General features: G+C 46.6%; 1 protein-coding gene across 1 annotated transcript in view; it reads right to left on the minus strand.

The window, feature by feature from the left end:
• Window positions 1-4,517, minus strand: part of MAN1B1 (mannosidase alpha class 1B member 1) — a 373,555-nt gene extending 369,038 nt beyond the window's left edge. The window contains exon 1 of the mRNA XM_078642044.1: window positions 4,222-4,517. Within this exon, the coding sequence (XP_078498170.1) occupies window positions 4,222-4,326 (105 nt within the window). The 5' untranslated portion in view covers window positions 4,327-4,517. The remainder of the gene's footprint in view (window positions 1-4,221) is intronic.
• Window positions 4,518-15,315: the final 10,798 nt, after the last annotated feature.

Consider the following 15,315-nt stretch of genomic DNA (forward strand, 5'->3'; position numbering starts at 1 on the left):
GTTAAAGTAAGCACATTTGTCCCTAGAATGGAGACCCTGCAGGCAGATTTGAAACCGGTAGTTCCCGCTCCACGTGGTATTTATTACCCAAACACCCACGATATACGGCTTTATGTGCAGGGATACTGGCCAGAAACATTATTTTCCAGCCACAAGGTATCTCTGCAATTAAATCCGGCCACCTTGTATTCGGGCACTAAGAGACAGCATCTGGTGCAAGCTGTCCACGAATCGAGATATTGAACAAAGGTACCAGTCCAGTAAGTTTCGTACATGACGCCTTATTGAACCCTTGTCAAATGCTGTCAGTATACAATCAGTTTCTGCTTTATGAACAAGTGCAAGCAGCTGCCACCAACCAAAGCCACCTTCTAGCCTACAAGACTGATGGAGTATGCACATGAAATAGTCACCAATTCAGATGTCTCTGCCATGACCAGTAGTGAGACGATCAGCCACCAGGAGCTGTCCTAGTGACAGGGGACAGATCTCACCAAATTAATGCCAGATAGCATAATATATCAGTTGACAGCTAAGAGTGACGAGGCAAACACCACGCGAAAATGAAAAGAACATGAAGTCTTTGGAGACCGTCATTAACAAGCTGTCTCCGTGGAGCCGACGGGGAAACGGAAAGTGAAAGCGCGCGATGTGGGCGCTGTGTAACGCCTGCCCTTCGTGAACACTTTTCTTATCTGCTTGCAGAGAGGAGACGTCATCCGCGTGCACATCGCCTGTCTGTGCGCGCACATGGTTTGTCTCCCTTCGCTTAGAAAAGTCACACAAATAGAGTCTCGCCAAGGCAAAGCATCGCATGTGCTGCGTTCGCTAGGCGAGACCTAAAAACTAAGGTTACAGGTATGCAGTTTGGGAAAGCAGGGTAGGAGACACAACTGCACCTCATGCAGGTGACATTACAGCCCCAATAACCTTCCAAGACCCTACAAGATCAAGGAAGAGCTAAATTAGCAGAAGACGTTTATGAACAACCCCTAATAATGCCAGAGAGAACCACATTCCCCTAAAAACATACCATTCTTTCATCTGTCTCAAACAAATGTCCACTCCTTGGAACTCTATCAAACAACCCTAAAGGGACTGTTTGGGCACACGACGTTACTCAGTACCTCATATTGAAAAAAGTACAGAGTCAAACAAAGTCAATAACATCTATGTAACTAAAGAATAGACTGTGACAACACAATTAACTACCCAATAGAGCAACCACAGATTCAACATATATATCACCTGCCCACAGGTCAGGGCTTTAAGTGGGCCGGATCCCTTGGGTTTTAGACCTGATAGTAATTAAAAACGGACATTCATACGGGTCCCTATCATGCACTATACCTATAACTCATGTCCTTAAATATACTGGTAATAACACTGATCGATTTGGAAACAATGAATGTAAAAAAAAGTTAACATGATCCATGTCAACGATTTTGTCCCAGTTTATACATCAATTTTTGCTTAATCTTTAATTACCTAAGAGTATTAACTTCCTGGACGTTGTGTTTCTGTACTTTTACGAGTAACATATTACTCTTGCATAGAGTATACTTTGGACTGAGTTGCCCCCAGGTGTTTATAATGGGTCACGATTGAGAGCTCTGGAGTTGAGTCTGAAGGTAGTGCAAGTGCGTCACAGTGCCTGTCAGTGTGTCAAAAAGTTATTATATAAAGGTGTTGAAATGAAGATTCTTACTCAGGCAGGGTAAGTAGGAACGTCTTTATTCTGTCATCCACTCTCCGTAACTGACATGCTCCCCAACATTCTAAAGTGAACTCTCAAGGAACATTCCAAAGGGGGAGGAGGGGTGAGGGGGGGGAGGGGTGAGGGGGGGGGGAAGAGAAAGGAAGATTACAACACATCTCCCTTCGCAGGGGGAAGGATACAATGGAACCAGGTAGAACTAAAAGAGGTAAACACATTGCTGCTGAGGAGGTAAAATACTATAGGTCACATCTGTGAGAAGGATAAAGCTCTCAAGGAACATTCTAAAGGGGAAGGAGGGGGGGGGGAGAAGAATTGTACCAAGGGAAGGAGAAAGGAAGATTACAACAAAAGGATCATCAGAGCACAGAGCAATGGTCACGTTTTGTGCTTTCTGTGTGACAAAAGAAGTATACAGTTGCCAAAAAATTGACGAGGCGAAAGTAAAAGAAAATGAAGTACTTACAGATAAGTGGGTATGCTATATGTTTGAGGGTGGTTCGGTGAAGGAGATGCAATGAAGTGCATTCAGGAGATAGCAAAAAGGAGGTGCTGAAGTGGAAAGAAATTAGGTGTAAGATACGTAGATGGAGATATGGAGGGAAAATGACTTGCATTTCTAATATAGAGTGAATATAGCAGGAGTGACTGAGACACTCTGAATACCACTACCCTTTCTACAAGCCTCAAAAGTGTATAACTCGACAACTTAAGATACCACACCGCACCTACTACCCGCGTACATGTATAAATGGGGTAGGCCGCCGACGCCGCTGTGTGTCAGGGGTTGTCAGCAGGAAAGAGTTTTCTTCCATATCTTGTGGGAGTGCCCCGTCATTACCAGTTTCTGGCAGAAAGTAACAGACGTTATGTCTGGGGTGACAGGGGTGGAGGTTTCAATGGATGCTAAATGGCTCCTCCTGATGATTAGAGGTGACCCGGATTGGCCCAGGGATGCAGGCATATGGCTGGCTCTTGCGGCTGGGAATGTCGAGCGGAATATTGCCAGGGGGTGGGGTGCATCTTTGCCACCGTCAGTGGGGGAGTGGGAAAGAGATTTTGACGTGCCAGCGAGCAGAGGAAACTGTGTATAGGAGCAGGGGGTGTGTTAAAAAATGGGAGAACATATGGGCACCATGGAAACGCTATAGAGCGACAGAGGATGGGGAGTGATATGTATCAGCTAGGTTGGGGTGTAATAGGGTTGGCAAAGTAGGCACCTGATTTAAGCTCATTCCTTGTCCAATGTTTTGCTGTATAAGTACGTATCAGGAATCGGCAGTGATCTACAGTCTCTTCCATCTTGCACAGACATTGGTTGTAATATAAGCCTTATCATGTACGAACATAAATACGTGATTCATGTATGTCATGGTTTATTGAGCAAATTTAATAAAAAGAGTTACAAAAAAAATGTTTAACACAGTCTCACAATTTCAATATTGAAATATTGTCAGTATTAATTATAATAAAGTCACTGCTGTTAGGGATTATTTTAAACAAACAGCTAACAACCATTGCTATACCCAACAGTCCTAACTGGCTTTAGGTATAGGTCAGTTGTGTGATATATCTAGATTCAATGATAGAAAGCTCAAAGAAGCACAAAAGTAATGGACGGGTGAAATACTATGCCATAGTATGTCTGGGATTCCCATAGTAACTATGGGAATCCCAGACATTTCGTTTACATGTTAATTATGTAGGCCACGCCGCATTTAGAAACCCCACACTTTTTTCATCCCACTTAAAACCCTAATTAACTTTTGACTTATCTTTCTACCATGATGTATAGTCAGGGATTACTCTTTCTCTTATCTTTCTATTTGAATGATACACTCCAAATGCTACATTCTCGTGCATTAGTGCCTCTCGGTGTACCGTACTCTATCGCATACCCTTCCTTACAAATCATAAACCCCCCGAGTAACCAACCATTCATGCTATATCTAACATTTTCAAGCCTATCTACTCATCCCATTCGCATAAATTCTCCTCTGTGTAACCACTCCTTGTTATCTCACAATATCTAACCTTATCTGCCCTATTTATTCAATTTTTCTACTTACATGAACTCACCCTAATAATGACACCTAACTTTGGGTTACGGAGCTGTGTAGTAGTGCCCACCATAAGACGCTTCAGCGCCTCATCAGGAGTAGAAAGCGCTATAAAAATGCAATTACAACTCAAGAAGTGATTCTAGCTTAACTGCACACCGAGGAGGAAACATCAGCAATCTGCCAAGCCATACACGATCAGCAACAGTGAATATAACTGTCCAAGGACTGAAAGGGCAACCCCACAAAACATTAGTGAAATTACTGCCTTGGGCGCCACCAACCCCTTTCACCGGGCAAAAAGAACTACCCTTCATCGCCCGTGACTGTGCATACTCCATCAGCCCGGGCGGAACGCCCAGGTACCCTGTGTCTCCAGCCGCTATCTTGCTGTAAACTTAGCTTTCCTTTATCCACTGTCGCCCACCTCCGTTACCAACTTACCCTCCAGCAGCTTCTCCTTCGTGGGCCTTTGCTGTTGTCGTAGCCGGAAGCGTCTTGCTGGTTTAGGGTGACGGAGATAAAGTCTCTCCTTTGTGGGGAGTACATGGCTGTGGGCTGGGAAAGGAAAAGCAGCCCCGAACCCCCAACTATCCATTATAGTAGTGTCATTAGAGCAGCTGGACGCATCCCTCCCTCGCCATGGGCGGTTGGACCGCCTACGAGTCAAACAAGAATCACTGACAGCTTTCACAGTAAACCTTCGTCTACTCTCTCAGGCGCATGCGCAGCTTATAATCGGCCTCGAAGCACAGAAACTAGACCTTATCTCAGCCCGAAGCCACCCCACCTGTCACTACACCCAGCAGCTTCCAAGAGCTAGACCGCATATCACAAAGTTCTACGCTCGTTGCAGCCGTCTGACGGCGGCCATGTTGGGTATAAATAAAGTCATTGTTTACTTACGTGGACAGCGGATGGACACGATAACGCAGTTCTACCGACTAAAAAAAATATTCGCTTACACTATATCTTAGATCTAATAGGACTACTACGCAAAATAGCATTTTCTACACAAGGACCTCAGTGTTTAATATCTTCGACAATTTTTCCAAGGTTGCTTCAAAAATGTTGCAAATAACAAATATTAGTTGTGGTCTTGAGAACCATCTTAAAATGTACGTTTTCTTTGAAAACCACAACAACTAAACAGAATCGTATGGTTTAGGCAAGTCTGGTAAGGACACCTGCAGGACACCTAGTGTTTGGCAATGTACTAATGAAATGGGTAACGGGATTTGAGGAGAAAACGGTTGTATTTTGAGGAGCTTGGACGTTTCCCCTGTGGCTCCAGTGGGTCATTTATTTATGCTCTAAATAAATACATGTTTAACTAATTTGGATGACTTCTATCCTTTACACTAAATAATATTATTGGTGTAGTGTTCTTCAGGACACTTTCTAGTGTTTGGGAATGGACTAGTCTGCCAGTCACTCCGTGAGGGCGGGCCTGTCACACTCAACCCCACACCCATTCATGTCAACGGCCAGGTGACCCGGCCAATAAAAGCCACTGGACCACTTCCATGTACAGTAACCATGTGTCCTTGTCACAGCATGCAAACCTTGGGCCCACCACACCACTCATGCCAACATTTTAGAAGAGGAAAGCGTGAGATTTTTAAACAAGCAATGGCATAGCCAATAGTTCTCGCCTTTGGGACCTTGTAAGTGTTTTGCCATGCAACAGTTGATGTTGTTGCACCAAGGATATTGTGTTGCATAACTAAATACTTATAAGGTGCCAAAAGCTTGACCTATTGGCTACGCCAATGCTTGTTTGAAATGGCAATTGATATCACCCCGTAACTGCTGGCCCTGACAGTCTGGGGAGACCAGGCACTAGACAACCATTCGCTTCTCTTCTGCAATGTGGCCCTGATGGTGGTGCAGCGAGACCTGAATCAAAAGTGGGGGAGTTCTACGCAGGGCTTAAAATGGGCCGGGTCTCACCGGTGCCGAGCACCGGCAGGTTTTCAAAGGGGGCCTCAAAACGGGTCTCTATCGGGCTCTGTTTTGTGCCCTGGCACAAGCGGTCGTTTCTTTCCATACTGCAGTGACAGCAGACACATCAATGTGCGCGTGCTCACACTGCTCACTTCTCATTTGTTAAGTTACGGCATGACATCATGCCAGGGGAGCGTTGTAGGGGATCCTTTAAAGAGAGTAATTTTCTCTCTGGATTTCCCTTCTCTTTTTGAAACTCAGGAGCAGCAACATGGTGTCACCAGAGCTTTAAGTGGAAGCGTTTTCAATATTATATACAAGCCATAGTTGCAGCTTATTTATCTTAGGCAACTAACAACCATTGACAAAGCCAATAGTCCTGACTTGTTGTAGGAATGATGTTTCTTGTATCAGATATCTGAATGCAATGTCGGAAACAGCACAATACAATTCGGGCGGCACACAATGCTAAAAACAGATTTTTAGCTTGTGTGTTTGTAAGCTACGCCCTTAATTACATTGGCCACGCCCCTTTGAGAGACCCCCCCCACCCAGTTTTTCATCCCACTTAAAGCCCTGGTGTTACGGGTCTCATGGTGAGTGAATGGGAGTCCAGTATGGACTCATGCAGGAGGGCTGAAAAACTGGTGAACCAGGCCCTGGCCAAGATTGCCCAGAACATAGACGATCCTGAGCTTGGCAAAGGGGAGGAGTAAAGGCAACACTGGGGCCGGAGCGAGGAGTTGCCATCAAGTGTTGAAATGCTTGACATGTATAAAATCAATAAAAAAGAGAAGCAAGAGCAGACCCTTCACGCCGGAAGACATCGCACGCTGACTAAACTGTCCGGATCCAGGGACACAAAACACTACATATTCAAGAACTGAAGCCTCATGGCTTGGAAAGCGAGAACCGATCGCGCTAGAAACAATATAAAAGAACTTACCATCAACGCTAGCGGAGAAACCTCAAACAAGATCGAGGACATGCAGACCTGCCTTCATTCCATCTTCTCGGAACTATATAGAGAGGACCTGGCGCCCCTACCGAGTGCCATACAGTTATTTCTTAGGAATAAACATCTCCCCTCGCTCTCAGAAGAAAGTAAAAACAAACTAGATGCTCCCTTCACGCTAGAGGAGATAGCAGACCAGATTAAAAAATCAAAGAATAAAAAAGCCCCAGGCTCAGACTCACTCCCAAGCCAAATTTATAAACTCCTAAATGAGGAGTTAATAAATGCTTTGGGGGTCACTTTTAACTCTGTCTATAGCATAACTGGGAAGGTCCCTAAGACCTGGAAGGACGCAACAGTAGTGCTGATCTTAAAAACTGGCAAGGATCCGAAAAAGGCGGACTCCTACAGTCCAATCTCCCTGCTGAACGCCGATTATAAGATCTTTATCGGCATTTTGGCAGGGAGATTGGCAAAACTGATCCCTAGGTTAATACATCCCGATCAGAAAGGGTTCGTCGCAGGGAGACACATTCAGGAGCAGACCCAGCTTTTAATTGGCAACATAGATCTAGCCATTCAGAGGACTGAACCCTTGGCCGTTGTCGCTTTGGACGCGGCCAAGGCGTTTGATAGAGTCTGCTGGGTGTACCTTTGGGAGGTTCTGAAGGCAATGGGGTTTGGGTCCATCTTCATTCGAACCCTGCAGAACTGCTACCAGGGTGCCTCCGCCCGAATCCTGCTAAACGGGCTGCTCACGCCGAGCTTTAACATCCAGAGAGGAACCAGGCAGGGGTGTCCGATCTCGCCACTTCTATTTAATATATACATCGAACCACTGGCACAGGCGTTGAGACTGGATGATTCAATCTATCCTTTTAGATCTGAACAATATAGTTCCAAACTATCTCTCTACGCGGATGACCTAATACTGTATACAAGTGACCCTGAGGTAGTGATTCCTAGGGTGGAGGATCTTATGTGCGAGTTTGGGTCCCTATCTGGATATCTAGTCAATAAAACCAAGACAGAGGTGATGTGCTGGAATCTGGAGTGGTCAGGGAGAGACAGTGCTGAGCTGAGATATCTAGAGATCTACATAGTAAAGGACTTGGAGAGGATACCTAAGCTTAACCTTAATAGGGTCATTAAGGAAATAGACGGTCTCTTTAGCAGATGGAGGAACCTCCCACTAACCATTTACGGAAAAACCAACTTGGTAAAGATGGTCATTCTCCCCAAGCTGTCCTATCTTTTTTTATCTATACCATTAACATTCTCGAAAAAAACTTTAAGTAAGATACAGAGTAAGATCGGGAGTTTCGTCTGGGGAGACAAAGGGGTTCGTCTGGCATGGAAAAAACTTAGGCGCAGACTAAAGAAAGGAGGGCTCGCTCTTCCAGATGTGAGGCTATACGCTGCTGCGTTTCAGTTTAAAAGCATACGGATGCTACTTGTTAAACCAGGGGAGTCAACTTGGGGCAGGCTGCTGTGAGAAATGGCAAGAGTAGAAGGAGGAGGCGACGGTGAGGCCTTTTTATATAAGTTTGGATCACCAAAATGTTTCAAGCGGGTACGCCTGAAGGTTTTGAGGGCGGCCTTGGAGTTATGGTATTGGCTCAGATGCAGTTGGGGCATAGGATACTATTCGGACAGTGCCCCTATCTGGGATACACCGGGAACACCAGACTGCCTAAGGGATAGCTTGGCGCAGCCCATAAGGAGGGCAGGCTTCACCATCTGGGCAGAACTTGCAGACTCCGGGGGGCTACATCCATGGGAGTATTTGAGGGCAAAGATTGGGCCAGGGTTTTCTAGATTTAAACATCTACAGCTAGTATCATGGTACAATGCAGAAAAGAGGGAGGTTAGGTGGAATAGAGAGAACGAAGAGATGTTGCAATCTATCCTCCCAATCAAGAAGGAAATCTCTATATGGTACAACAGCTTGTTGGAAATTGAGGACTGTGAAACCCCCCCTTTAGCTGCAGTATGGAGGGAAACCCCCCTTGGGCCATCAATAGAGTCCCTGTATGAGCCCTCTTTAAAGATCTTGTACAAATATGTCAAGCCCGCTTGTTTAAAAAATAAAATTTCTTCGTTATCAACAGGCTTTACTATACTCCCGCGAAAATTGCCAAGTTCGCCCCAGAGCCAGCCCCTAAATGCCCCAGATGCTCACTACCCCTTGCAAATGACTTACATATTTTCTTTGAATGTCCAGCACTTGATACATTTTGGACTGAGGTGGGTGACAACATTCGAGATATTTTCAACACCGTCATAGAAATTAATTTGTCTTTAGTATTTTTTGGAGAAGATGGCTGTCTCAGCCACACTCTTCCTCAGAAGGACAGAGGCCTATTAATTTAGCTTATATTGTTGGCCAGAAGGGAAGTTTGCAAGAGGTGGAAGGATCCCCTACCCCCACAAAGGGAAGAATGGCTCAAAGCCTCATTCTCCATGGCTCGTTTAGACTACGAGGGCGCAGAAGATAAGCCAACAAACATCTGACACCCCTTTGTGAGATGGGGCAAAAATTTAAGATTAATATAAATGGTCTAATGATTACACCAGGCTCCCTCACAAAGAAGGGACCGGTCAGATGACACGAGCGAGTGCGGTAAGCCGTGGGGGCCACAGATCACGAAGGCGGCTTCTTAAGACCCGCAGAGGCTTGTTAGGTGAGATGAGGACCAAAAAAACCCCAAAAAGAACTGAACTAGCCCTTTCACACTTGGAAGAGGCGTTGCGATGTCTACAGCTAAGGGGTCATTTTGTCACCTCTATCAAAAGGACCTGCAACTGATTATTTGTACACTACGTCCTGAGGCGAGTTTTCCATTTAGGACTTGCTTGGCGATACCTGGAGTTGTCAGCATATATGCGACTCTAGAAACCTTGAGGAGATACTGTAGAGTGGGCGTTGAACTTTGGCCGATCCTTCTTCATTCTTTGAAAACACTGAGATACTATCTACCTTCAATTGAACTTCATATTACCTGATAGCCCTGAGGAAGCTCCCAGTGAGGGAGAGAAACACGTTGGCTGATCATTTTTTGTGATTGAATTAATGAAGTTCTCGCCACCACTTTTGTACGAATAAAGAAGGGATTTCTCATACATACTCTGTTCGCCTTGGACTTTGTATTTGTGCGCCCCCACTAAAGTTAAAAAAATTTATAAAATCAATAAAAAGACTATTTAAAAAAATAAAGAGTGCTCGTGCCATTCAACGAGAAATGTGACTGCTGCTCAGTGAAAAGCAGCACGCAGGGTGCCGGGGGGGGGGGGGGGGGCGGGAAGCAAGGCAAAAGGGCTCGAAGGAATATGGATGTTAGGGAAGCACACTGGAGAGAGGCACGTGAGGGCAAACACAACTAACAACCATTGACAAAGCCAATAGTCCTAACTTGCTGTAGGTATGAAGTTTTTTGTATCATATATCTGAATGCATTGTCGGAAACAGCACAATACAATTCGGGTGGCACACAATGCTAAGCACAGATTTTTAGCTTGTGTGTTTGTAAGCCACACCCTTAATTACATTGGCCACGCCCCTTTGAGAGACCCCCCCCAGTTTTTTTATTTTTATCCCACTTAAAGCCCTGGTGTTACGGGTCTCATGGTGAGTGAGTGGGAGTCCAGTATGGACTCATGCAGGAGGGCTGAAAACTGGTGAACCAGGCCCTGGCCAAGATTGCCCAGAACATTCGCGAAAATATGTGGCCCATGGACTAGGGCAGACTGAGGATGCAGTCTCGTAAATTCATTAGACGATCCTGGGCTTGGCAAAGGGGAGGAGTAAAGGCAACACTGGGGCCGGAGCGAGGAGTAGATTCCTAAACTGTAGGACACATGCCCGCCCATCTACTGGTATGTGGTATGGCACAGAAATATTTGTACCAACAACCGAGCTGGTATGCCTCAAACAGTTTGTTCTGTTGTTTATGGGTGGTTGTTTTTTGCCATCAAGCGTTGAAATGCTTGACATGTATAAAATCAATAAAAAGATTATTTAAAAAAGATAAAGAGTGCTCGTGCCATTCAATGAGAAATGTGACTGCTGCTCAGTGAAAAGCAGCACGCAGGGTGCTGGGGGGGAAGCGAGGCAAAAGGGCTCGAAGGAATGTGGATGTTAGGGAAGCACAATGGAGAGAAGCATGTGAGGCCAAACACAACACTGAGGAGCGGTGGGAAGAAGCACATGAAGAGAGAACATTGTGGGCAGCAGAGAGTGAAATAGCAGTGCATGGGGGAGACAGCGGGAACACATGCACTCTTGTGGAGTGCTTAACAAACAAGCATTGGCCGCGCGACCGGGCCGCAAAGAACAGAAAAAAAAACGCGAGTGGTGACGCGAGTGTCGTGCCCTTGCGTCACCGCAAGTGCTACTTTGCCGGCGATCAGCTTGCTATAACGCGCATGCGCGCACGCTCTTGTGCACGTTCTAGCAAGCTGATCGCCGGCAAAGTAGCATTTCTGAGAGCTACTAAATGTCTCGGCCATGACCAGCTCATGTGCTGGATCAGGCCGAGACCTAAAATGATCGGGAGAATGTATTTCTCCCATAGATATCTATTAAGGAGGCTGGATATCAGAGAAGCAAAAATAAGTATTTTTTCTTACCTGTCAGGAGCGAGGAGAAAGCGGAGACAGAGAGAGTGTGACAAAAATTTTGTGTACCGGCCTGCGGGAGCAGGTTACTGGCACTGCATACTTCGAGTCACACAAGACCAGTCCCTGTCGACAGAAGCTCGTCGAAGAATCAGGTTCTTGCATGCAGGAATCGGGAGGTGGGAGACTAGTCTTCAAATCGGTAGTCTCCCCCCTGAATCAAGAAGGCTGGCATGTATGCCACACTACACTGGCGACGAGCGGATGTGCCATGCATGTGCACTAGCAGCAACTTCGCTGTTCCTCATGGGGCGAAGTGTTGCTTTTCTACGGGTGGAGGTGGGTTTCCAAAGAAGACCACTTCATTCAGTTTTGTCTGGGTTACACTTAAGCTGATTAATCTTCAGCCAGTTGAACACCTTCGTGAGACAGGCCCTGATACTAGCCCCATTAAAGTCTGAGCCTTTATCACAGGTAAAAATCAGCGGAGTTTCGTCAGCATAGGAGACAATCTTGGCACCCTCTTCCTCTACCATGGATGCAAGGGGGATAGATAGATATTCATCGCACTCGAACTAGGATGGACGATCAACACCTCCCTCAGATCCGGCATCTGCCCAGACAACTGGAAACGAGCGGAGGTGAAACCCCTTCTCAAGAAACCAACGGCCGACCCAACAGACCTGAAAAACTACCGGCCCATCTCCTCCTCTTCACGGCTAAAGTCACTGAGAGACTCGTGAACGCCCAGCTGACCGCCTTCATCGAAGAGAACTCCATCCTAGATGCCTCCCAGTCCGGATACCGCAGCAACCACAGCACTGAGACAGCCCTCCTCGCCGACACTGACGACATCCGCATACTACTAGACCAGGGACACACTGCGGCACTCATCCTTCTAGACCTCTCCGCAGCCTTCCACACCATCTCGCACGCTTGTAGCCAGACTTCACGATGCGGGGATACAAGGAGCCACCCTCGACTGGATCCAATCCGTCCTCTCCGGCAGAACCCAGAGGATTCGACTCCCTCCCTTCCTCTCCGAACCCTCGGAAATACCCCAGGGATCATCACTCAGCCCCACTCTCTTCAACATCTACATGGCCCCCCTCGTGGCCATCATCAGACAGCATGGGCTCAGCATCGTATCCTACGCTGATGACACCCAGCTCATCCTCTCACTCACGAAGAATCCAGAAGACACCAGACTCTGCTTCCAGGAAGGAATGAAGAATGTGGCAGCCTGAATGCAAGACAGCTGCTGAAGCTCAACTCAGTGAAGACCGAGGTCCTCATCCTCGGACCCTGCACCTCCGCCTGGGACAACACCTGGTGGCCCCCCGCCCTCGGGAACCCACCCACCCCGACAGACCATGCTCGGAACCTCAGCATCATCCTTGACTCCTCCCTCTCCATGAACCACTAGATCAACACCGTCGCTTCCACTAGTTTCAACTGCTTTTGCATCCTCCTTAAGACCTTTAAATGGATCCCCCCGACTGCAAAAAGACCGCCACCCACGCACTCATAACCAGCAGACTGGACTACGGCAACACCCTCTACGCCAGAATCAACTGAACTCTTCTACGCAAATTACAAACCATCCAGAACACCGAAGCCAGACTCGTCCTCTGGACCCGGCGTCACAAGCACATGACCCAAAACCTATGAGGCCTCCACTGGCTCCCCGTCGAGAAGAGGGTCACCTTCAAACTCCTCACCCACGCCTACAAATCCCTCAACAACATCGGACAAAAATTCCTCAACAAGAGAGTATCTTTCCACGTACCCAAGAGGAAACTCTGCCGACCTCGCCCCCGTATCCGAAGACCAAAACCAGCGGGAGAGCTTTCTCCTACATTGCTGCCAAGACCCGGAACAAGCTCCCTGTTATCATCAGATGCTCCTGGAACCTGCACACACTCAGGAAGTACCTCAAGACCTGGCTCTTCGACTGATCCGGAGCCGCTCCCCCACATGCCTTGAGACCCTCACAGGTGAGTAGCACGCTTTACAAACCCCTTATTGATTGATTGATTGAAAGAGGGTAGGGCTGAGAATGGAGCCCCGAGGGACACCCACATCAGAGGAAGGCACCAAAGATGAAAACGGAGGGAGCCAGATATCCTGAGATCTATTACCCAACAAGGAGGGCATCCATGTCAAGGCGGTACCACACAGGCCGATGTCTTTGAGCCTGTTTAGGAACCTATCGTGTAGGACCGTATTAAAGGCCGCCGACAGGTCAAGCAGTATCAGAACAGCCTTGCCTCCCTGGTCCAGACTGCCCTTAATGAACTCGGTCACCTCCAGCAATGCTGACTCTGTACTGAAGTTAGCCCTAAAGCCGGATTGGGATTCATGGAGAACCTTACCATCTTTAATGTGTTTTTGCAGGGCCTTGTTTATATGCTTCTCTAGTACCTTAGAGTGTGCCGGAAGCAGAAAGATCGGCCTATAATTGGACGGATCCATCCGTTTGCCGTTCGCCTTTTTTACCAATGAAAGAATCTTTGCGTGCTTCCATAATTTTGGCATAGTGCCAGAGGAAAGGGAAGTATTAAAGAGCTGATGTACTGCAGGGTTAATAATGGGGGCTAATAAGGTCAGTATATTTGCTGGGCAGGGGTAAGAAGTGGACCCTGACTTAATACTTTGAATGAGGGACAGTGACTCTTCCAGCTGGAGCTCCGGGAAAGTGTGTAAAGTTGGAGGATCCAGGTTTTGAAATGTATTATTAGCAGTATGATAGAAACACAGCTCATCTTCTGAGAAGTTAGAGAAAGCTTGAGATCTTTTTTTGAAAAAATTGGGCAAACTGCCTTAACCATTCTTCTGTGCACGGCCCTTCAATTGAGCTGGCTTTCGATGAGGTGACGGATTTCACTATCCTGAAGATTTCTTTACTTTTGTTTTGGGAAGTTTTAATCTTTGTTTGAAAAAAGTTCTTTTTGGCTGTTTTTACCAAAGAATAGTGGGTTTTTTAATTTTCGTTGTAAACCATCCTGTCTTCTGGCAAGTAGGATTTGCGCCATTTTCGTTCCATTTTCCTACACTTCCTTTTACTGGTTCTGAGAGGAACGGGTGACAACTGGAGCCGCTGTCTCTATGTTGGTATGAAGCCAATATTCTATTTGAAGGCTGCCCAAATTTGGTATATTAGACAGGTCTAGTAGAGAGTGCCCTAGGGCATCCGCTAGCTTTGGGATGGATTTTTTATGACAGGCTCTATAGCTGGAGGTCTTTCGCCCAGTGACCGCCCGGGAGGTTGAGCCAGAATGGGGTATATCAAACTTAAGAAGGAAGGGGTCAGACCAAGTGATAGGAGAAGGAGGATTGTCAGATAAGTTGAAATTATGAAAAATTTGATCGAGAGTAGGACCTTTCTCATGGGTAGCCGAAGAAATAGAGGTGAGCATCTTAAAAGTCTGCAGTGTCTCCAAGAAGATTGTGGCCTGGAGATCTTTCACATTATCCGTATGGATATTAAAATCCCCCAGGATCAGACAATCTTTGTATTTTAGGGCCAGGGAGGAGGTGGCTGAGTTGAGTGAAGTGATAACATTTTTGATAGCACCAGGGGTTCTATAAATTAAAAAACCTGCGATGCTTTGATGAGGGGGTAAAATACAATGGAAACCTAAGAATTCTGTGTTCTCTATGGTTTCCATCGGGATAAGGGAGCAATCTAAGCTATGCTTATAGATTATGGCAACCCCACCACCCTTACCCCAGAACGATCCTTCCTGAGAATTTTATAGACCGTGGGAAAGGCCACAGCGATCGTGGGGTTGGAGGTGGGAATAAGAGATCAGGCTGCACGTCTGAAAGCAAATCATTGATGTGTGATGCATGCTTTTGCATAGAACGGCAGTTAACTAAGATAGCTTTACTATCCTGTGTCTTCATCATACATTTACTCTTATTAATGATAGGGAGGGTTTTGGATGTAGGTGCTCTGACCTGAGGAAGATGCCAGTCTGTAACCGGGAGGCGGGGGACGCCCCCCCCTGTATCCC

This window comes from Lissotriton helveticus, chromosome 5_1 (assembly GCF_964261635.1).
Source record: "Lissotriton helveticus chromosome 5_1, aLisHel1.1, whole genome shotgun sequence".
Taxonomy (NCBI): Eukaryota; Metazoa; Chordata; class Amphibia; order Caudata; family Salamandridae; genus Lissotriton; species Lissotriton helveticus.